Source organism: Podarcis pityusensis (assembly GCF_964106645.2).
Source record: "Podarcis pityusensis genome assembly, chromosome: 1".
Lineage (NCBI taxonomy): Eukaryota > Metazoa > Chordata > Lepidosauria > Squamata > Lacertidae > Podarcis > Podarcis pityusensis.
In genome coordinates, this window is record NC_138028.1 from 107,258,461 (window position 1) to 107,282,412 (window position 23,952).

At 41.4% G+C, this 23,952-nt stretch overlaps 2 protein-coding genes across 7 annotated transcripts in view; both read right to left on the reverse strand.

Moving 5' to 3' along the window:
• Positions 1 to 23,952, reverse strand: part of CCDC148 (coiled-coil domain containing 148) — a gene marked incomplete at its 5' end in the record, with an annotated part of 109,019 nt that overhangs the window by 35,219 nt on the left and 49,848 nt on the right. For all 6 annotated transcript variants that reach the window (XM_081006980.1, XM_081006979.1, XM_081006978.1 and 3 more), the window contains 2 exons: positions 5,275 to 5,481; positions 8,358 to 8,496. In XM_081006980.1, the coding sequence (XP_080863106.1) occupies positions 5,275 to 5,481; positions 8,358 to 8,496 (346 nt within the window). The remainder of the gene's footprint in view (positions 1 to 5,274; positions 5,482 to 8,357; positions 8,497 to 23,952) is intronic.
• Positions 10,187 to 23,935, reverse strand: LOC308479187 (uncharacterized protein). The gene is made up of 3 exons (XM_081009637.1): positions 23,669 to 23,935; positions 16,512 to 16,671; positions 10,187 to 13,109 (listed from the first exon to the last, which is right to left on the reverse strand). Exons 1-3 carry the CDS (start codon positions 23,770 to 23,772, stop codon positions 13,068 to 13,070), a joined length of 306 nt encoding a protein of 101 aa, XP_080865763.1. The 5' UTR covers positions 23,773 to 23,935; the 3' UTR covers positions 10,187 to 13,067.

Consider the following 23,952-nt stretch of genomic DNA (forward strand, 5'->3'; position numbering starts at 1 on the left):
TCTGTGATGTGTCTGAATCTATTATTGTGTAAAGTCTAACACAATCAAAATGAAATAAATATGCATTTTGCTATTTCTTAAAGTACCAATAAGAACTGATTCTATGTTAAGCATTACTTACACGTTCCAATTTGGTTGAAATAGAAAGGAAAAATATCTGTCCTTTAGGCATTATCCATCTATGTAATGCAACTATAAGAAATCTGGGTGTCTTTTTTGGCCTTCCAATTTAATTAGAAGCAGAGAACAATAAGAAATAACAAGAGACCACAGGAGAGAACTGAGGAGCAAAAGAACAGAAGCAACAGATAAAAGAAGAAGAGGGAAAGTGGTAATGAGAGATTTCTATAATGAAGCCAGGTCATTTACCATAGTTCTATTTTATTATTTAAAAATGTAAACTATAACTTGGAACAATAAAAGAGAAGAAAAAGCTGAGACTTAATACAGAAAGTTGGTCTTTGGAACATGCAAGTAGACAAGGATTTTTCTTGTGAGACGCATATATGGTTCTCCTAGGTATATGCATGTGTGGGCGAATGAACATAACTTTAAAAATATTACTAAGAAGAAATCACTTGCTAGAAAAATGGATGTAAAAGTTAAGAGTTTGCATTTTACCAAGCAAAGGGTGGGATTCAACTAAGTTGTTGCATTTGTGGAACAAGGATTGCTTGTACAATGGGACTTCCTGCCTATCCTTCCCCTGCATGCCCCCTAAATCTGGTCTGGAAGGTTGGGGGAACTCCCAAAGTAGGTTTACGGGAGAACAGAAGAGGGGAACAGAGGCAGAGGGAGAAGCGAGAAGCGGGGGGGGGGGGGGAGTCCCATTGTGCAAGTCAACTATGTACACCATAGTGCTGTCAGGAGGTCCTACACATGAGTAGGAGTCCGGCAGAAACACATGCCTGACTGGCATGTTCTCTCCCTCCTGGTCAGTCATTCTGGAGATTCAAAAGCTTTCTCCAGCGACTGATACCAAGAGGCATCAGCACACTTCAGGATCAACAGAGTATAGGCAGTCAGTGTTCAGACTCAGTAGCGCAGCAATTTGGCTAATCTACATTTATTTACATATATACACTCGGAGCATCATAACTCAGCTCCTTCCTCTTCAGCATCAGACAGCAAAGAGAAAGAGGAAAAAGGACAAAAATCCTACATCACAGAAACACAGTAATAAAAACATACTGTCTCTGTCACTTCCCACAATGTGGAATGAAAACATACACCGTCATGGGATAAAAACAATCCCATGACTGCAACACGGGAAAAGAATCCTAACAAGTGCTACACTGAATTACACTCCAAGATTCTACTGCTCTTAACTTTGCCCCCACAGACACTGTCATATTTCAATCATCATGTATCAGTCATCCCCACCACCCCTGACTATTGAGTACACCAGGGTTGCAATTGTAATGTTTGTTTATAAAAGAATAAAATGGTTTAAGAGCATAACAAAAAAGGCTTGAGTTTGTGGGAGGAAGCAGCTGTAAGGCAAAGGGATGACTGGAGAAAATCAGCTCCCAGCTTCGACTTTTCCACTAATGGAATGAGCACTTCCATTTGCAGAAGGGACACTCTGGATCTTACTCCCAATGCAAGACTTTTAAGTTAAACCATTGGACAATTGGGACAAAAAGGCAAAGTCTGAATTATTAATAGTGCAGAGACAACTCTGACTTTTCCAAGTGCTTTATTACAACTAATTCAAAACTCATGCAGGAGAGGGCTATCAATGGCTACTAGCAATGATTGCTATGCTCTACAGTGGTACCTCGGGTTAAGTACTTAATTCGTTCCAGAGGTCTGTACTTAACCTGAAACTGTTCTTAACCTGAAGCACCACTTTAGCTAATGGGGCCTCCCGCTGCCACTGCACCGCCGGAGCACGATTTCTGTTCTCATCCTGAAGCAAAGTTCTTAACCTGAAGGACTATTTCTGGGTTAGCGGAGTGTGTAACCTGAAGTGTATGTAACCTGAGGTACCAGTGTATCTCCATATTTGGAGGCAGCAATGCTTCTGAATACCAGTCGCCGGAAACCATGGGAGGAGAGAGTGATCTTGTGCTCAAATCCTGCTCACTGGTTTCTCGCAGACATCTGGTTGGCCACTGTGATAACAGGATACTGGATTAAATGGGCCACTGGCCTAATCCAGCAGGCTGTTCTTAAGAAAGCTGTGGCATCCTGATGGAAATCACAATAGCAGCTCAGAAAAGCCACACTCTCTAGTCTCCAGTTTGTGGTGGTCGATCATAGTAATTGTGCAAGAAACTTTACTCTTTCCTAAGGCCCAAGCTATGTCTCTCGTAGAAAAACAGCATGAACTAAGTTCTGAGCAGCCCTTCAGATCAGAGCACAGATTGGAGTGTCTACAGCCACTATCTTGTTGGTAGATGAAGTAATGGGATAGGGTTGGCTGCCTCTCACAGATTATCAACTGTGGCTGAAGGAGAGAACAAGGCAATGTTTTTGTTTGCCAGCACTGGAGTGGGGAAGAAAGTTGACTTGCTCCCTAGTTACAGACCCCACAACAACAACAAAAAGGAAGACAGACAGTAACATCCCAATTTTGTGAAGACTGAATGCGCTTGAGAATGAAAGGGTTACCCAATCCTTACTATGAAGCTGAGCCCTGAAGTTCTTCCAGCTCATTGACAGAACACATCCAGATGTAACAAAATACATTTTAAAAATGTTTCATAGACAAGATTAAAAGGAGGGGGGGGGAGAGATCAAGGATTTTATAAGCAGAAGGGGCATCATATGGGCTGAATCAGGAGGTGACTTTGGCAAGGAAGATGTTTTCCAGATCCAGGGAGCAGGAGGCACTAAGGGAGAGTCTTTACAGGAATATCACAATGTTCTCGGGGAGCGAGACAGTTTCTGACAACATGAGTATCTCAAAAATTCTATTCTCATTTGCCTTCCTACTTGCCAAATGTGTTGGTTTGGGGGAAACTGCCATGTTGCACAATATAACAGATAGTTTGTTTATAAAGATATCCCAGTTTCCCATTGGTGCAATCCAGAAGAAAGCAGCCATATGGTTCTGTTGATTTACCCTATTCGGCTTCTAAAGATGCTCCAAGGATTTGTCCTTGGAGGAATTCAGTTTCGTTTTAAACCTCTTGCTGATTTTGATGGAATTAAAAATTCATCCAATAATTTGTTCATGTTAAAATCAATTAAAATGCTCCTTTTTTGAAATTTATTCACTCTTTCACATTCCATGCTCTGTGGGGCAAAGCATGGGTATTTAGCAATACAATATCTTATTATTTGTTTATTATCAATTGTTCTACAACAAGTGTAAGGAATCAGTGGCCCTCCTGATGCTGCTGAACCCCAACTCCCATCATCCCCAGCCAGCATGGCCAATGGACAGGCATACTGGGAATGGCAGTCCAACAGAATCTGGGAGGCCACAGGTTTCCCATCCCTGTTTTATGAGTTAGTGTTCTATCTTGGTCTTTGCCTGCCATCACTTTGCCAATCATCTTCAACCCCTCTAGTACCAAACTTGCGTGGTAGTGTGCCTGCCAGTTTGGAAACAAAAGTGGACTATCCAAAGGCAAGTTAGTGGTTTCTACTTTCTCTGGAGACCAGGTTTTGCCCTCACTGGACCCCCATTCTCTCCAATCAGGTTTTGACCCAATCTGCACAATTGCCTAGAGGAAAAGCACAAGGGAAGTACAATATGCTGCTCCATCTCCTCAATCTTGTCATTGCTAGCAAGTTCAAGGAGGCTGCAGAGCTTGGCCAGCCAAGTTCAGGGAACACACATCTCCCTTGCTTCAAAGGGTTGGAAGTTTTCCTGAGCTGTGTCCTATCTTAGCTCACTGGAGACTCTGTTTTGGAGTGGGGTGGGGAGCCATTAGGGCTTTCAAATCGTTCTGATATGAATTAAAAAGAAAGAAATTTTGAGGAGCAGTTGAAAACATACTGATAAATGGAGAGACCAGGAAAGGGAGCAAGGAAATGAAGGGAATGTATTATTTTTCATCACTCCCTCTCAATTCCTTGCAGGGGTCCACACCTTCCTGTGTGTAAGATGTATAGGGAAACCATTAAGTTTTCATCACATTTTATTCATTTTCTTCTGCCATGGAACCCAAAGGTAGTGTAAATGTGTTTCTTCCCACGGGGTCTTATCCAGGTACTGGACAGATCCAGACCTGCTTACCTTCAGCCAGGTGAAGTGCCTTTAAACCTTGCCCTGGATCCTTTCATTATCAATTTTATTACAGCAGTAACCAAATTAGTAGACACTCTGATGATGTATTGAAAACACAGCATTCAGATGAATGCAGGCGAAATGTCAATAAATCAGAACAAAAGCACCCAGGAATTTTGGCAGAGCGGAAGATGTTTATTGCTAACTATCGATTCTGGCTAATCGTGCAGTTGGCAATTGCTAGACTCCCCTTCTTCTAGACATAGGTCAGATTTCCAAATTAATGTTTGTGTCTAACATTTTTACATTTCATTTCTCTTTTCATTACTTGTCATCAACTTTACTGCTCTGACTATTTGTTCTCTATGGCTATTTCAGTTCTTCACAGGGAGTCTGGAGGCAGGAACTACCTTTTGTGATGACATCTTTGCTTCTTTTAGAAAACTGCAAGGCAGTCATGGTTAGGCTAAAACTGGGGGTGGGTGGGAAATCCCCCCTACTCTGTCACTGGGCCACTTTTTTCATCTAGAAATTAAACAATTTCTAGGGCAGGCACACATCAAATGTAATATCCTTGTCTCTTATTACACCTGATTTTAGCTAAAAGGCAGAGAAACCTTTTCTCCCATTGAAACTTTCAGGCATGCCTGTTACTAGGGGGACTTAGCCAACATGCTGCTATAACAATATACCAACACAGGACATGATAAATGAAATTAGCAAAACGAAAACCCATTTATGCGCATGATTCCATAGGCGTGAGTGCAGCTGAAGCAAAACAGATCCATTAATATAAAGCCTCAAGAGCAGAAAAGAAATTAAAAACAAATTGTACACAAATGTTCTAGGAAAAACAAATCAAGATGCACCCCCACCCCCCAATGCTCAAGAGGGATGCAATAAAAAAGTGCAGCCCTGAAGAATCGCTAGACTAGTAACTATGAGTGTGGAGTAATCTATCTCCATTTTAAGAGGTGGGGGTGGGGGGAGTCCATATTATAGCTGCTGCAACGTTTTTTCCTTAAGCAAATATTGAACAATCCAGGATACAAGGCAACATAAATGTAATTGGCGGTTGTGTAATAGTCTACCTTTTCTTTGAGATCCGCACATATTTCCTGTTGTTTTCTTCTATTATTAGCCAGCATAATTTCTGTCTCATGAGCAGCACAAGCTTCTGCAAGAGTCATTACTGCCTTCAGTAAAAAAGCTTTCCTAGCCTCGGCCCAGTTGAACATCAAAGCTCTCCACTGATTCCTAGTAAAATGGTAGTGGTCCCAAGCTCTTTCGTGAGCAACCTAGAAATAATAATAAAGGGAAGTCAGGATTATTTTCACCCATATGATATAAATCTTTATACTGAGGTAACTTCAAACAATCATTACAAATGAAAGTATTAGAAGGAAAAATGAAAATTATCTGCGCCCCCGCCATTGAAAACAGCAGAGTACCCTGCCAGGAGTTTCAAGTACTTGTAGGACTGGCTGATTTGGGCTGACCAGGGCTGTGCTAAGGAAACTAGCAGCCCAAAGCTAATAAAAGGTTCCATTCTCAAGTTGGCAAAGGGATGAGAACAGAGTTACGCACAGAGAACAGAAAGGAAGAATCACCAAAAGGCCTCATAATAAGCACTTCTCTTCCCAGAGTAATCTCAGGGATCAATACAATTAGTCGTCAAAAAAACCATAAACACAAACCGTGTCACTTTGTAAGAGGAAAAAGCTCAGGCAAAATGCAGCAACAATGTAATGTGACAGCAACTGGTTCGGGAGTAAAAGAGGCCTTAGATGGCACTGTAATTCTCTTGGATTGTCTTGAAGGGGAGGCATTACGTGAACATTTCATTGTTCAGAAATGATTTGATGCTGTTGTGATTTGCTATGAGCTCACAGGGAGAGTTAGGATATAAATCAAAGTCCATGCACATAAATTAAGTACCACCTATAATTACAAGGGTCGTAAAATAGCCTTGCTGGTAGAAATGGAGTCTTATTCTACAATTAAGTCATATTATAAATCAGGTCTTAATGAAACAAATGGCTATTATGCTGGGCAATTCATATTTCTAAATTTGCTAAAATTCCACTAGATCTGAGATGAGGAAACTGGTTCTTCAGGTGCTGAACTACAAATCCCATCAGCCTTGTCCATTGGCTATGCTGCTTGGGCCTGAAGGAGAGCCACAAGTTCCCTATTGCTGTAACATATGATGGTTAAGATCTATAGTGCCAGGCAGAGAGCAGGATGTTCAAAGGATTCCTTTCTGATTGCAAGCCCCTATGCTCCTCCTCATCCTGGAAGTTGGGTGATGCAATGCAGGGATCTGCAGATGGACAAGGACATTGTGGAAGTCCCAATGCATATGGGGAAGTTTTATAGCCAGCGTACTAGGAAGGGGAAAGCTAGGAGAGCCTGTTTATCCCCTTCCTTGAACAACCGCCTTGAAGGCAAGTTGCATCTTAGAACTATCCAGTAGTCATTGCCATCAGCACCCCTTTCAGCCCCCAGGTGGGAAGGAATCCTGGGCAAGTACTAAAGGAAGTACTAAAAAAATAGGACCTCAAGATCACACTGGGTTTCCTTGGCCCTCCTGGGGTTGCAAGAAACTTGCTTTTCTCCCCCAAGATTCCTCTCAGTTTACAAGGGCTAGCTAGTTATTAGAGTCCCACCCCAAGTATCTTCTCATTATCTTAAATATTACAAGTAGTCCATCTTCACATTAAGCCAGCAGCACTGCCCTGTGTTGGCCCTGTTTCATTAAATGTTACTTCTTTGTCATTTTTAATTCACAGAAAATGTTACATCAATACCTATTCAGCAAAAGGGGCGTGTGAGTGAGTGTACTGAAAACCATGCGTGTAAATTCATCATCTTATATGACAAGGACAAATCATGCCTGCAAATTATATCACAAAAGTTGTGGGAAAGAGCTACACAAGCAATTAAAATCAAAAGTAAAAGAGATGCAGGGGAAGCTGAAGATGCTTTTAAGATGGGGTATCATCTGGCCTACGGTTGAAAAGGCAACCAGAACAGGCCCACTGACTCATTGGATCCCAGACTTTGAGTATACAAGCTTCTTCAGATCCTAGTTCAACAAAGAATCTTGAATTCTTGCATCATTACAGTAACCTTGCAACACATTCATTCATTCATTCATTCAATTTCATAAAATTATATACATAGGTTTTCTGTGTGCTCACTATGCTGAAAGATTATGGATGATCACAGTACATGGGAAATTAGGACACCCTATGTAGGTTGCAAAATATTTACAGCAACAATCCAAGATACTAACACAGTTAAATAGCCATTATGTGACTTTGGGTGCCACATTTTATGCCACCAGAATGGCAGTTGTTGTCCAGTATATATGTTTACTAGGCTATTTTTATCAGACTTATACAAAAATCCACCTCCACAGAAAACATGCTAAATCGAACACTCATTACAATACTGAACTAAGTTGCTTACCGGGGCAAGACGATTTGAGCATATAACATCAATCTTGGTCTGACTGCGCTGGCTGCCAAATTGGTTCCTGGGCCCTATTCAAAGTGCTGGTTTTGACCTATAAAGCCTTAAATTGTTCAGGACCACAATAACTCAAGGACCACCTCTCTTGATATGAGCCAACCCAGACCCTGAATTTATCATCTGAGGCCCATCTTCGTGTAACTTCTCTACGAGATGTACAAAGGGTGACAACACAAGAATGGGCCTCCAGAGAAGCCCCCTTGGTGCCTTCATTACATATATTTAGGGGCCTGGCAAAAACTTTCCTCTATAACCAGGTCTTTGGTCTTTAACCCTCTGTGGTCTTTTGGAAGTGAGTGGGATGTTTTTAATGTTGTGAACTGCCCTGAGACCTATGGATAAAGGGTGGTATGCTATATATATATATATATATATATATATATATATATATATATATATATATATATATCTCACACATATATACACACATATATACACACACATACATACAAACATATATACACACACACTTCTCTTTCCTTTTGGTTTTAATGCATCTATGTGGGGTACATTGTATGTTTGTTTGTTTGGTTGGTTGGTTGGTTGGAAGTTGCCATGGGTTGCCCTGGGCAAGATTATGCTACTAACACGTTTAATAAATAACAACAACAACTAAAAAATCAGTGCTACCACTTACGAGATCTTGCCTAGATTTATGAGGTAGATGTTTCTGCAGCATATCCAAGTAAAGAGTTCTTCTGCCTTGCATGTCACTAGGGTATTGACCAATAATCACCTGATAAACCCAAAGATCCTCCTCACTCCACTGGAAATTGCTGTGAATTAGAAGAGAACAAAATCAAGCACAATCTTAGCTTTCCGCTGAAAGACAGGTCAAGATTGAAACAACAATGCTTCTTTTATACCCGATGAGGATCCTAATCCTGACATGAACCTGAATGCTATTATGTTAGTACACTTCAGTGTGAAGTGACTGGTACAAATGCATTCTGGACTGGGACATGGATCTTTGTAAGTGAAACTTACTTAACATTTCAAGAGCAGTGGTGAAAATTTGAAAGCAGGTCCCGCTCCACTCAATACAAGCACAACTCTCTGTTCTGGGGCAAGCTCTGGGAGGACAGTTCTGCAAGTATTTCATGTGGTGGTTTGAAAAGCTAGGTGTGGAGAGTGCCTATTGGTTAGTGCCTCTGTTATCACCAACACCCATTCTTCCTCCTCCAACCCTGGTGCAGCTTTATTTTTAAAGGAGATGATGAATAACCCACCTGAAGCCTGCAGGGAGGGACAAGACTTAAAGCTGTGCCAGCGTGACAAAGTTCACCCCACACAGGAGATGGACCCACTATGGCCTCTGCTAAGTAACATCAAAACAAGAGTGGTTCTTTTAGCATTGAGATCTGGGCTTCCTTATTTTTTAAGGATCACAGAAACATAAGCTCTCAACAGTGCTTACTATTCAACCATAAAAGCAGAGTTCAACAACAAAACAAACTTTCATGGCCAAACTGCCCTAACACATACTAGCTCAGAGGAAAACAAGCACTGACATAACAAAGGAAACAGCCTGCAGCCAAACAAAACAAAGAATGCTGTATCTAGGAAGGCCTCTGGATACAGAGAGCATCCGCTTTCCCCTGCCATTCCAGGAATTATTGCAAGAGTTACACCCCTTGCAAGAGTCACATTTTCAAATAAGTCTGTTGCATAAAAGCAAGCAGGAACAGCAAAACAAAATGGAACGCACAGCATGATGAACATTGGCTTTATTTTTATTAAACCTGTCCAAGCTTTAGAGACATTTGCTTTTTTTTCAAATGAACTTTTAATTTTTGAGTCAGTGCACAGAAGCTGATTACCCAGTGAAACTGCCCCACCTCTGGCATAATTCCATACCCTTAGGGGTGACTGGAACTTATAGACAGAATGTAGACCTGATCCATATGGTTTTTAAGTCGATTATAAAAACTAAGGATGTACAAGTTCAGGCCTTGGAGTACTGAACTCTATGTGTAAGTCCTATTTGCATTTTTCGCTTAACATGTGATTTCAAGGAAAGCCCAGAGGCAGAGCCATCTGGGCACAATCCTGCTCATAAACTATGCACAACCTTCACACAATTTGAGGCAGGCTTGATTAAAGTGATCAGGTTTTACTAGAACCTTCCTAGTCTGCTGATGGAAGATCAATGCACATTCCAAGCAGTTTCCCAGAACCTCTTGCTATGACAGTCCATTCTTCAATCCGGAAGAAAACACCAATGGAATGAATGGTTTACTTCCACTAAAAGCCATTTAAGATCAGGGTGTAAGTTACGCTCCCAGTTTTCACACAGCGTCTCATCTTAGTCCACCCTATTTTTGTGACTGGAGACTACAAAATTCTAGCTTGCATACTATCTATTGGTGATATCTTCTAACTTCTCATTGGAAGAAGTCTAGATTTGGACCATTTTACAGTGATGGCAGCCCAAACTGCTCTCCCCAAAGCCACTTCCTCTTTTAGTTCCAACTTCTGCTTCTGGAAATCAGTAATCCTTATAATAGTGGGAGCCATCATTTACAGAAAATGAAAAGATTTTCAGTAAGGAAGAAAAAAATTGAGCTGGAAAGCTGAAGTAGGCACAAAACGAAGGACTTCAAATCCAGCCACAGCACGCAAATTATGCACAGCCTGATCCTATGCACGATTGGTCAAAACGAAGTCCAGCTGTGTTCAATGAGGCTTATTTTCAGGCAAGCACAGAGAGGACTGCAGCCTGAGGGGGTAGAACACAGAAGCATAAAGATGTGAAGACAGCATTCAGATTAAATGTAAAACAATGGAGCAAACATGACACAAGGAAGCAATTATGATGGTAGGGAAGTTGCCAGAACAGTGTTCAGTTTATATGAATCACTTTATATAACAAAAACTTATATATATAAGTTCATATAACAAAAACCGAACAAAAACTTAAGCTTTGTTTCATACTAGGAAAGAAGCACTTAAAAATATATAGGTCCTTATGTAGACTGACAACCTATGTTCAATTAAAGCAACAGCAGCAGGCACATATAATGCTGATACTGTGCGGTTAATGGGGTCACAGATATCCAAGGGTTATGGATAACTTTCCTCCACTTGCCTTTAATTGTTCTCTACATTAGGGACTTTATGGGCCTTTTCAGGCACTGTGCTAACCTCTTGTTTAGCATTATGTGAACAAGCTTTGGGCTTGCAGGCTCCCCACTCCTCTAATACAGCTGCAAAGGGAGACTGGAACTTTTCACTTCTGCTTTGAAACTAACCAGGCATCTGTATGCACAAGCTCAGGGAACTCTGAAGGTGGGAAGGTGGTAGATCTACTGGTAGAAAAGAAATTTATTTGCTCAGAAGCACCTGGGTACTTGATTCTAAGTGTACAGAAGACACACACACACCCCACACACTTTTCTAGTTCCCGGTTCTGACTGGTGGATCTCAAGATACTAGTAAAAAACAAAGTATGAAGTCTGGTTTGTGAACAAGATAGTAACATAACTCCTAGCTTGAGCCTGGCTTGTTTGAACTAACCAGCGTTTCTCAAAGTTCAGTTGTAACAGGAACCCCAGGGTTGTTTAAAAGCACAAGTGAAAGCTTCCAATCTCTTCCTTACAGTTGCACAGGGACAAGGAGAGTACATGACCTCAAGGCTCATTTTGTTTATGCATACAGTGTTAAACCATGTGTTAGTGTCTGAACTGGCCTTACATTGTGTAGCTCTGGGTCCAGCTGTATTCTTTTTGTGGGCCTGAAGCATCCAGATACATAATAGAACATCAAACATCTAAAGAGTCTTATTGAGAGTTGAATCACAAAAATAGCCTTGTCACCTTTCTAGCATATAACAGAATACCTAACACAGATTAATTTCTGCAATGTGCAATGATAATTATTCAAAATCTTTTAGGATAATGTGAATTTCTGATCTGTTGGATATTGAATTTGGAGAAGTTACAAATGTAACTTTATAAAGAACATACAGTGGTACCTCGGGTTACAGATGCTTCAGGTTACACTTCAGGTTACAGACTCCGCTAACCCAGAAATATTACCTCGGGTTAAGAACTTTGCTTCAGGATGAGAACAGAAATTGTGCTCTGGCAGCGCAGCAGCAGCAGCAGGAGGCCCCATTAGCTAAAGGTTAAGAACCGTTTCAGGTTAAGAACAGACCTCCAGAATGAATTAAGTTCTTAACCCGAGGTACCACTGTACACCAATGCCTAGATAAGGTAAAAAGTAAAAGACTCCTGGACGGCTAAATCCAGTCAAATGTGACTATGGGGTGCAGTGCTCATCTCGCTTTTAGCCTGAGGGAGCCAGCGTTTGTCCACAGACAGCTTTCCAAATCATGTGGCCAGCACGACTAAACTGCTACTGGTAAATGGAGGACTGACAAATGCCGGAGCACACAGAAACGCCGTTTACCTTCCTGCTGCAGCGGTACCTATTTATCTACTTGCACTGGTATGCTTTTGAACTGCTAGGTTGGCAGAAGCTGGGACAAAGCAACAAGAGCTCACCCGTCACGTGGATTTGAACTGCTGACCTTCCGATTGGCAAGCTGAAGAGGCTCAGTGGTTTAGACCACAGCGCCACCCGCATCCCCAGCCACCAGTGCCTAGACAGCCATAGCACTATAGTACATCATGAGAGGATGATGTAATATAAATGAAAATCAATTATCCCTAGAATCATTTCTATCCTAAGGTACAATCCTTTTTTATTTTAAGCTAGGTATTTGATGTCTGGATTTTGTCAGGGAACAAAACAAAAGAAAAAAGAGTAAGGAAAGGCTGTTCTTCATTACTGATCCAGCTAAAAGGATTTGATAACAAATTATCTTCCAAATATTAAGTATTAGATGGTGCTCAGACGTAAGACAACAACATATACAATGACTGTACAATGATTGAGAAACGGTATGTCCTTATAGGCTATTGTCTTAGAATTTGTTTATAGTGATTAGAATGCCTGCTCTGATTAGAACCATTTTTTCTCCAGAGGTTTCCATTAAACAGAAAATGTGTGATCCTCCCTCCCATTTCCAGCATGCACAGCACTTCTCTGTCTCTGACCTTATGAGTACATCATTGTTGGTAAGATGCACAGCTTTCCCTTTGTAAAGGTTTGGCAAGTCATTGCTGCTGTCACCTCTGCCCTCAGTCTACACAGTTGTCTGCTGTGTTTGCTACCAATGGGCAATGTAAGAATGCAATGGTGGCTTATTTGTTTTCTGCTTTGCAAAAGTAATGCCACGTTGGCGAATAAGTTCTTTCTTTCTTTCTTTCTTTCCTTCTTTCTTTCTTTCAGAACCATCAAATGAAACACCAGAGAAAGGGGGGGAGGCCACAAAAGGAGTCAATCAATTAGAACACAAAGGTGACGCCATTGGAGCGGAGCAGCCCTTAAAGAGTAAAAATAGAGTTTCTGTTTTCTGTTCAGAGAGCCGTCAAAAGACATACACTTAAGTTCAACTCCCTTCAGTCTAGATTCATTTTCTTCACAAAGTATTCAATACACAGCGAGACCAAATGGAACAGGCCATGGGCCAGGGCTAACTTCAAGACAACAAAATTCAATCCATCCAAAAGACAGGCTAAAACCAGTTCCTACAGAACTCAAGACATTTTAAGGACTAGAACCACAGTTCCATGCCCCCAACAAGGCCTGTCTTCAACAGCAGGAAAGAGGGGTACATAAGATAGGGGTACATAAATGGAGCACAGTGGTAGACCTCCCGCTTGCATGCAGGAGGACCCTGGCTTAATCTCCAGATAGATCTGGAAAGGACCTGCCATAAAGTATTGAGAAGCTCTTCCAGGCAATGTAATTGATAAGAACTAGATGGATCAATGGTCCAACTCAGTTTAAATCAGCTTCTTAAGTAGACTGACATAATAGAGGGCACAGAACATCTAGAAAGTGTATCATTAGCCAAGGAACTAACCAGAGCACACTTATTCAGAAGGAATACAAGGAACCATAACAAAGGTAGGGCACTCAAAAGGGAAGCGAAAGCAAAGTACTTATCTACTATGAAAACTAACAATGCCATCCTAACCCCTGCTTAGTGTGCTGCTGGAGGTGAGAGGAGTATCCCTCCATTGGACTTCACTGGGCTCCATTCTGAGAAGCCCCTCCTATGCCTACTGAAAGTACATGTGGTTGAGAAGCTACCACCAGGATTTCCACCAGCTGTAGTCTGCACAGGACCCCAAAATGGGTCATTACAGAAAGAGGGAGGAGCAGAGCCAGCCATGGATCTGCTGTATCCAAAGCTGCTCTATTCTGCTTGCGAGAAGCTTGATCTGGGCCCCTTTGCTGAAACAGTTTAAAGAAGGGGGGGGTGCCATCTTCCATCTTGGCTGGCCTGAGTGGTAAGGCTTTAGATGCAAGTGGCCTTGCTCTGCTGTTATCCAGCCCCATTTAGGACTCGCGTCTGTCTGTTTCTGCTCAAAGGCTTTTAATAGTTGGAATGGCTAACTTAACCTGCCAACATGTTTACTCTCTCATTCAAGGGAAAACACACAAGCAAAATAATTACATCTAGCTAGAGCATGGCTAGGTGCGACATGTTGAGACGATGTAACTAAGTACTGTATGACTTGTGCACAGCAAATGAAGAAACAAGTCTGAACTGCACTATCCTGGGCCAGTTCTCCAGGGAGAACTACATGTTACACTTGACATGGATCTCCTGTCAAAACAGCAGCCCTGGAGCAGATCCCTCTCCCCATATTATTCTGCTATTTCCATACTTCAGCCAGAGATAGCCAATGATGCAGAATAGGGATAGACAAATGCAAAACATAGTGTCAAGAGACATAGGTTTAAACCTTATGGGTAACACAGGGCTGCAATTTTTAGCAGTAGCCACATGCATCTAACTCTGGAATCACTAGTATTGATGTATTTTCAGTTCAGCCTTCAAAATTTGCACTTCTCCAAATTTTGCAATGTAGTTCTCCACTCAAGTAATGTACAGAAAAATGTATATATTAAAGTGTGCATAAAAATGCATATATCTGTGGATATGCATACAAAATGTGTTACGTAGAGAAAATAGAAATATATGGGGAAATATGCTTTGTGTGTATTATACAAAATTACATACAAAATGTGCATATTAGGAGAAATTTGTACTAAAATGCTGACAAATTTTCATGAGAACTTTAAAAAATGCTAACTTATGCAGAAAGGTAGAGGAATGAACTTAAGATTGGAAATTAGAGAAACTGAAATTGAGAAATTGGCCCAAACCTAGTGGTGATATAACATATTTGACATCCCTAAGTCTAATTTTTAAATAAAAAGTCTAAAAATATTTAAAATAGAATAAACATACAAATGTCAGGGGCACAGCTTTTTAAAATACTTGGAAAATAAAAGCTCACATTCAAGAGTAGCTGAAAGAAATAGGAAAATATTCTGCCATGGCAGTTTTCACATACTCTCACTTTAAAACTGAACGTATCAACCTGAAGGGCAGGCCTAATGGCTCTCTAAAGCGAGAGGCTTTACAGGAGCTTCTTTTCAGATCATAATACCAGAAAGCAATATATCTTCCTGGACGTAAAGTGCATCGAGAATCATAGCAGTTTCTTTAATTATATTTTAATATATCAAGTGACAGTATTAATTGGGAGCAGATTTAGTGTCAACGTTGAAATGTAATTTGGATCCATACACAATTATAGCTCAATGTAATTTTTTTAAAAGCATGCATCTCAAACCACTGCCAACCCTTTGCTGTCCTCATTGGTTTTAGAGCTTTTCTATTCCAAGGAGTCATTTGCATAGCCACTGAATGGTGCAGATTGTTAATCATTTTTTCAGTATTTTTTATCTAGCCTAAAACATAGGTCTACTCTTAATGGTGTTGGAGCAGGCTCAGTATTACACTTGAGAAAAGAATCTTTTTGGCCATCCATCCCCGCTTCTCATCCTTGCTGGAGAGGGGACATGTCAGGGTGAAGGTTGGTGGTGAGAGCGACTTTCATCAGGGCTTCCTCAAACCTGGTATAGGCCCCAACAGTGAGGTAAGTAGAGAAACAGTTCAGTCTGAAACTAGGTTCTCTACATCCAACCTAGATTACATTACAAAGCTAAACACAGTTCTCCCAGACACTTGCTAAAGGAAGACTTGCTATTCTCCTCTACAAAGGCCTTCAAGGCTGCTTTAAACATATGTACATGGATGCACGCATGCACACACTCCTCCCCCATTGATTTTTCCTTACAAGCGCCCCTCATCCTTTACTATCTTGGCCACGGGTAGGCAAACTAAGGCCCTAATCACCTTCTAAATCCGGTCTGCGGACAGTCCGGGAATCAGCGATTTATTTATTTATTTGCTCAACATACAACAAAAAAAGGACAAAATAACCATAGTGAAAATATCATCAGTTGTGCCATACATAGGGAATTAATATAAATTTCAGCGTATTTTTACATGAGTAGAATGTGCCCTTTTATTTAAAATGCATTTCTGGGTTATCTGTGGGGCATAGGAATTCATTCATTTTTTTCTTCAAAATATAGTCCGGCCCCCCACAAGGTCTGAGGGACAGTGGACCGGCCCTCTGCTGAGAATGTTTGCTGACCCCTGATCTTGGCAAATAGAGGTTTGGGAGCTCAGTTTTGCCACGTAACAAGCAGTTCTGCCTAGGGATAAGTAGATGGGTAAGTCCAGTCCATGTTGCTTCCCATGTGTCCATTCACAAGCCCAATCTGTTCCCTTTTCATATTGATCTGAATTCTTTTCTCTCTCTCTTAAAAACACACATTTAAGTAGGTATTTTCTCACATTTGCTGAATTATAACCAACATCATTCCCGGTCATTGGACATGCCTGCTGGGGCTTATGGGAGTTACCATTCACCAACATCTGGTAGTTCTCCACTCCCGGCTTATTTGGTAGCCTTGCACAACTTACTGTCTCTCGGTCACTACCCTGAGCTGCTTGGCTAAGGGGAAAGATCCAAAAGAAAGAAATGTAGTGTAAAGCTATCATAGAGGTGTTAGTAAGGCATTCTTTTCACATCCATCTTTAGGGAATCTATGCCTTGTTTATAAATGCTGTTCTTCTATATGCTGACTGCAAACTGTCCTGAATCAGGCTAATCCCCATTAAGAATCAAAACGAGAAAGTGCTACCTTAAATAACATGATCTATGTACACACATTAGGAGTGAACCAAAACACCACCACACCAAAAATGTGTTTCAAATATGAAACTTGGCACTTACTTAGAACATAGCTCTCATTTTTCCATTACGGAAAAAAATAATCTACCACCATTATTTGGTTTCAGAACTGAAGCTTGGCAGTGCGCCTATACACAAACACCCGCAGGCAGCTGCTTTATATTTCCTCTGAATCAGATTTACCCCAAGCTAATCCCTGGCTTTACACCCTCTAAAGAACATAAAAACCTCCTATGGGAAGTGACCCTCCCCAGACTGTAATCCCCTGCTACCCTCTATAATAGGTAGGACAATGTAAATTTGATGAACCGTTTCAATGAATTTGCAGCCAGACAAACTGCAACAATAACTCCAACTGAGATGTCAGCTTCCCCATATGTCAACCGTGTCATTGTTGATTGCTGTACCAGAAACAGCTAGTTATTGAGCTGGTACAGTAGAATTCCTTGACACAGCCCTGAGTTCAAAGTACTTTAGAAGAGGTATGAATAATTTGGAAGCAGTTTAGATACCAGACACATCACTTATTACAATGATTCCCCCCCCCCCGAACAGTGATGTCAACAGTCGGCTGATTCAAATGATCGTATCTCAGCTAAATAAGCACTGATATGAATGTGCCTAATGAGGGGCATGTTGCCCCTTTGCTCCTCCTTTTGTGGTGGAAGTAAACAAACCAGGATTTTTTTCATTAACTATAGTTTCCCATTTCGTTGGAACCAGCTTTGGAACCAGCCAGAATATGAAGCTATGGTTTGAAGTTGATTTAATATTCTGGTTTGTTTGGGAGCCATTAACCATAGTTTCCTGGTTTGGGCAAATGGGAAACTATAGTTAATGGCAGGCTTCTGGGCTTGCTTGTTTGCATGCTCACAGCAAAAAAAGAACAAGAGGCTGTGTGCACAGCCAAAAGGCTCATTCCTATCTCAGCATATTAAGCCAAGATATTATCATCCAAACACAGCCATCTGTTGACACAGGTTAGTTGCCAATGAAAATTTGGCTTCAGGAGCGTAGTCAGTAGCATACTACAAAAATTTTGGTCTCATCCTATGCTCGGCTGTATCTCATCGTTTTGCCCTGGCATTATGATCTAGGCCCACTCTGCTTTGGAGGAAGAGTAGCTGCTGTGAAGAAGCCGTAGCAGAAGGTACTTACAAGATTTGGGAAACTCATGGGAAGAAGTGGAGGCAGGGCTGGGCAAGGACTTTGTAGAGAACTGTCAATTGCTGCCCCGAAAAACCACATGCCCAGCACTCTTTTGTGTGTATGCATGTTCCCCACTCCAGAAAAGAGAATTTGTTTCTGTTATATTTTCTGTCTGCAAGGTTTAATGGTGGTGCACTATGTCTATTACTTACATTTGGCTGTAAATGCAGGATGTTTGATCAAATTTCAAGCCTAGAGGTACCAGAAGGCAGAACACCTCAGGCAAAAGGTTTTGATCACCCAAAAGGTTTTATTATATTTTTACTACCATGGGGACACCAGTTGCGTTTTCTCCTCTAAGGCATGAAAATGTCTTCAGCCTTCTGTACTGTAGTGTATAAATGACAAGAGCCCTTCATTTTTGCTACTTTTTGTAATCAGTAACACAGTCCACTTTGAAAAGCATAGGACATCTCTTGTGGACAGAATGGAGAATCTAAGTAGTCATCCTAAGACCTAGATTTTTAAGTCTAACGTGCTATTTAGTCCTACTCAAGCTTTTGTTCTCAGGGTTACGGTAAATAATCAAGCTAGAGGGGAAAGAAATTATGAGTATGTGAACCCTGCCCTGCAACCTGTCATTAAAGTAAAGGACCCCTGGATGGTTAAGTCCAGTCAAAGATGACTATGGGGTGCAGTGCTCATGTCGCTTTTCAGGCCAAGGGAGCCGGCGTTTGCCCACAGACAGCTTTCCAGGTTGTGTGGCCAGCATGACTAAACTGCTTCTGGCACAACGGAACACTGTGATGGAAGCCAAAGAGCATGGAAATGCTGTTTGCCTTCCGGTTGAAGTGGTACCTATTTATCTACTTGCACTGGTATGATTTCAAACTACTAGGTTGGCAGGAGCTGGGACAGAGCAACAAGAGCTAACACTGTTGCATGGATTTGAACCGCCAACCTTCTGATTGGCAAGCCCAAGAGGCTCAGTGGTTTTGACCACAGCACCACCTGCTTCATCCCCAGCATCACTCACTGGAGTTGGGATGACAACTACCTACAGTGAGCAGCTTGCTCTGGTCTTGTAGGTTTCCAACATGGTGCAGATTCCTGATTTCCTAAATCATGTCTGGAACTTACACAGGGAGAGCAAGTTTCCCTATGCAGTCACACTCCATCTCATGGAAGGCAACAGAGATAGTGACAGGTGGCAAAGCTAGTAACCCCCACTCTTACCCTCCCTCCCTTAATCCCGGGACGACTGTGTTGCACATTATAAGAAGCAGCAAAAATGGTGCGTGGGTGTGTGCATACTGAAGTTTCAACTTTTTGCCTCTTATTGTAATGGGTAAAGCACCTCCGTCTCCTACACAGTTTTATTCCATTAGGATATTTTAAAAATACTAATGAAATCACAGTTGAGTGGCTTTTCCACCAGATTAGACTTGGTGCTTTTTATGTCTGACACAGCTTCTCTCTGATTGCAACAGCATCAATTACTCTAAGTAGAATATCATACTCCGTAGCACTATATACTGCTGGTCTTAATGTTATTATCATTACTATTTTGCTTTGATGTCCATGCAAAATGTCTACCAACATTGCCATCCTATTTACTTTGAAATATATCCTGTCAATTTCAACTGAACTTCCTCTATTTCAGTTGAGGCAGCAATGCTATAGTCACTCACTTTGGGGTAAGTCCCATTGGAATAGACATGTATAGGTTTACACTTCAAGGCTGTAATCCGAAACATACTTTCCATGGAGCAAGCCCCTTCATACAAAGTGAGACTTATTTCCAAGTATTATACAGGACTGCACTTTTTTTATGTGATGCAATACATAACAGAGCTTTTGTTGTTGTTGTTACAGTACTTAAAAAAAGGAGTACACACAGTGCTTTCGTCAGGGGGTACTCAATGGTACACAGTACGGCACCTTTTTTTTGTTGTTAAAAAGTGTGGCACTTGCTTTAACAATTTTATGGTGAGTACCGGCACCTATTTTTCTTTTTTTTAAGTGCTGAATACACCCCCAAAAATCCATCCACTGTATTTGGTTCCCCCCCCCCCCCACTTCTGAAGAAAAGTACAGAATGTACTGGAAACCCATCCAGATGGGCGGGGTCTAAAGAATAAAATTGTTGTTGTTGTTGTTGTTATAGTTTAGAAATTTAGTTTAGAATATAAAAAACCCAAGTCAGACTGGAGATCATCAGGAGCTGCTTTTACAAGTTAAGCTAATCTATGACGACTTAATAATCAGATACTGTAGATACGGTTTTAATTTTGTTTGGCGGTTAACAACTTCCTATGCTTGTTCAAAATCTTCATAAGTTTTTGTTTTTTTTAAAGGTTTACTCTGGCTTTTACAAGATGTATGGCTGGAAGACAAAACAGATATGAAGCAGTTTTTTCAGGAAAAGGTTTAGCATGATAGGTATAAAGCATATTTTAAAAACCCATTAAGCGAACATTGCCCTGTGTCTGGTGTTTCTTTTTCTTTTTCCGAAGCTCCTGTTCACTAACATTTGAAGCAATGCTCTCCCCCAATTCCCAAAATATATTTCTTTTTCTTGCAGCAGCTTTCCTTCTGGCAACTTTCAACAGTGACAGAAGTAATGGAATTTCTACATGAAAGCTTTAGTGATGTTTTTTCCATTGTGTGGATAGCGCCATTAGTAGCTATATGGCACTGGACTTCATGGCATCTGAGTAGAGTCAAGGAGTTTTCTGTGCGCTTTTGGTTCCTGTTTGAGAGCGACAATATTGGTTTTGTCAAGCCTCTTAACTGGTGCATCCTCTAAGTCAGCGGTGGGAAATCTGTGATCTTCCAGTTGCTGCGGGCCCACTCTTCCTCACCAGGCCTCCAGAACTGCTTCTTCTTATGCAGTGTATGTGTGTGTGTGTCTGTCACAGAGAGGTAGAGGTGGAACAGAGGGTGATGTGACTGCAATACAGTGAGCCTGGGGGGTGGGGGGACCTAGCAGTGAAGCTCAGAAGGAGAAAACCATCAGCAGGGGGAGGAAACTGAAACGGATGGAACCAAAAATGAACAGAATTATGAAAAAGGGGAAAGAATTTTTTAAATGGGGACTTCCGGGGTGGCGCCATCGGCAATGGCGGATTCCCTCTGAACTGGAAGGACCAGCTCCACGGGAATCGGGTCTTTTCCGCCACGGCGAAGCGGGGACCCATTCAAAAATCACAGGCGGATGAAGCCTGTGACCATGGGACTCGGCGGGCACCCTTAGCGCCCCCCCAACCCGCAAAAGAACCCATTAATGGGCTCCGGAGCGAAGAGGGGGAAGTGGCGCGGTGCTGAGAGTCAACTGCTTCTTCCGTGGAGCGAAGCCGCACAGCCGTTGCCGGAGAGCGCTGCCTTTTTCCTGGGACAATCTGGTTTTTAAAATAATCACCCGTGAGTACCTAAACTCGGACAATTGGACTCTAAATAAGGACTTGTGAGCAGAAAGGAAAATTGGACTTAAAAGTTTACCTTAATTTGGCGCTGAAACGGGAAGGTCTAAACAGGAAGTCAGCCTTCCGTTTCTTTGTAGATAGATTAAAGCAAAGACATGGCAAACTAGAGCTCAGAAAATCGCCTGTAAAAGATTAACTTTCATCATTTAAAATTGTTGAACCCCCTTCGGAAGCAGGAGAAGAGGGGGGATTTTTTCGGACTGTTTAAACCTGCAGAAGTGAGGGTAAAGTAAAGTAACTTTCCACCGTCCTGATCCTGGAGCGGGGTGTTAGGACTGACGTTTTTTGAAGCTCATTGACCAGAGACAACGTTTTTGACAGATAGCTATAAGAAGAGAAACTTTGACTCCATTGTTCCCCTTCGCTTCTTAAAGGAACAAATATTGACAAAATATCTGAAAAAGGAAACTTTGTCGCTAGACTTGTCTTTAAAAGAAAGAACAAATAGAAGTTTTCCCCCTAGTGGGAGACTGTGAAACTGTAACCAACTGTAACCAACTCCGGGGAGCTGGCAGCTGTTATAGATTACAATCGTGGGAATAGACATCTGACCTTGCAGGACAATGTATTCAGAAGCTCTGTTGTGTGCTTTCTATAAAACAAATACCCTACTGGAACAGCTACATGAGAAGATGAATTTGATGGCTGATTTGATTAGAAATTTTGAACAGGCAGTGGGAAATTTTGAACAGGCAGTGGGAAATTTTGAACAGGCAGTGGGAAAATATGTGGAGCCCACCCAGGAATTAAATCAGGAGTGTGCCTTGACAGAACAGGCCCAACAGGAACATGAGCTTTCGGATTTGACAAATGAACTTGGAAAAAGCCAGATTTGGAAAGAAAAAGTTTGGTTTGGTTTGGAAATGGGGGGCTGGATAGACCCCCCTATGCAGGGATGTTTGGACTTTCCAAGTCTGGCAATGGGCTGTGAGATGTCTGGGATTGTGGGGGCTCTTAATTTTGGAGGGATTCTGAAACACGTTTTTAAATACCACATGGAGTTTAGTTTGGACTATGGAAAAGGGGCTGATCTGTTGAAAAGGGCCAAAAACATTGTTAAGCTGGAGTTCCCACGAGTGAAACGAGCAGGAGACAAGAGAAAATACAGTTACAAAAATGAAGAAGAGCTGCGGAAGGGACATGGAAGAGACTTAAGGGCCTCGGATATAAGGTTACCAGGTTAATGCGCTAGATCGATGGGAAAATAAGGACTGAGAAAACCTGGGACCAGGAGGAAGGGACGCTGGATGAAGATTGGATTGCTTCTATTTCTTTTTCTACTACTAGGATTGTTTTATAAAATTGATGAATGTTAGAAAAATGTTGGAATGAAATTACTTGGCTTTAGTAAAAATGTTTAAAGAATTATGTAAGAATATTATGGTGATGAGAAGTTGGTAAAAATAAGATTTAAGTTTTAAGTTTCAAGGTTTTTTATAGTAAGATAAGATTAAAATAGTTTAAGGTAATGAAATGACAGAATTTTATGAAATATGGAAAGGATTTGCTGCCACAATTAATAACTAGGATACAAAAAAAGGGAGGAGGAGGAGGTCAAAGAAAGAAGGTAATGACAGTTGAGGATTTGAGAATAATGGATTTGTTTTTAAAAGTTTGTGGTGTATTTTTGTTTTTTTGATATATTTTTTTGTATTGTTGGATGTGGTTTGTGTTTTTCTTTGTTCTTTCTTTGTTCTTTTTCTATTTTGTTTTCTTTTGTAACTCTTAAAATTTTTTTCCCCCAATAAATATCTTTTAAAAAAAAAGAATTTTTTTAAATGAAAAGATAGGGACAGGCCTCCACAAGTGATCAGATCTAACTTGTGCTGATGGAGGGAGTCAAAACAGAGACGGGATTGAAGTGTGTGTGTGTGTGTGTGTGTGTGTGTTGTGCAATTCTGCAATGCTGCACACTCTGCCAATGTTTAGCTCTGATCCTCTCCACCACTAGCATACAGCCCCTGGCAGATTATTCTGGAGGGAATGGGACCCTTAGCAAAAGAAAGTTTCCCCTGCCCTTATTCTAAGCCTTCCATGACACCAGGGACATTCACAGCCCAGTCCTCTGCTCCACTGTGCAGTGACAGCGGCACGTGAAGTGACATAATGGTTCCAGCACTTACACAAGGAGACAATGCCTTCCCTTGTTGCGTTTCTGGGATGCGACAGTAACAAGCATGCAGTTTTTTATATCCCGGTTTTGTGTGCGATACAGCCAAGGCGTCATTTGTAGGAAAGAAATTTAAAGTGGAATAAGAGAGGTTAAGGAAGGGATGTGCAAGCATACAAAGAGGGTAAGCACATGAAGCTGTCTTACACAGGCAGACCACTAGCTCACCAGCCTTCCCCAATCTAATGCATTCCAGAGCTTCTGGCCTACAGCTCACATCAGCCCATGTCAACAGCA

Excerpts from the sequence above, each read along its gene's own strand:
- LOC308479187 (XM_081009637.1), bottom strand. The coding sequence starts at position 23,772 with ATGACGCCTTGGCTGTATCGCACACAAAACCGGGATATAAAAAACTGC. Across the intron at positions 16,672-23,668 it reads GGAAGGCATTGTCTCCTTGT|CCAAGCAGCTCAGGGTAGTG; the intron begins GTAAGTGCTGGA and ends CTTTCCCCTTAG. Across the intron at positions 13,110-16,511 it reads TTGGTTATAATTCAGCAAAT|GGCTGCTCCGCTCCAATGGC; the intron begins GTGAGAAAATAC and ends TTACTCTTTAAG.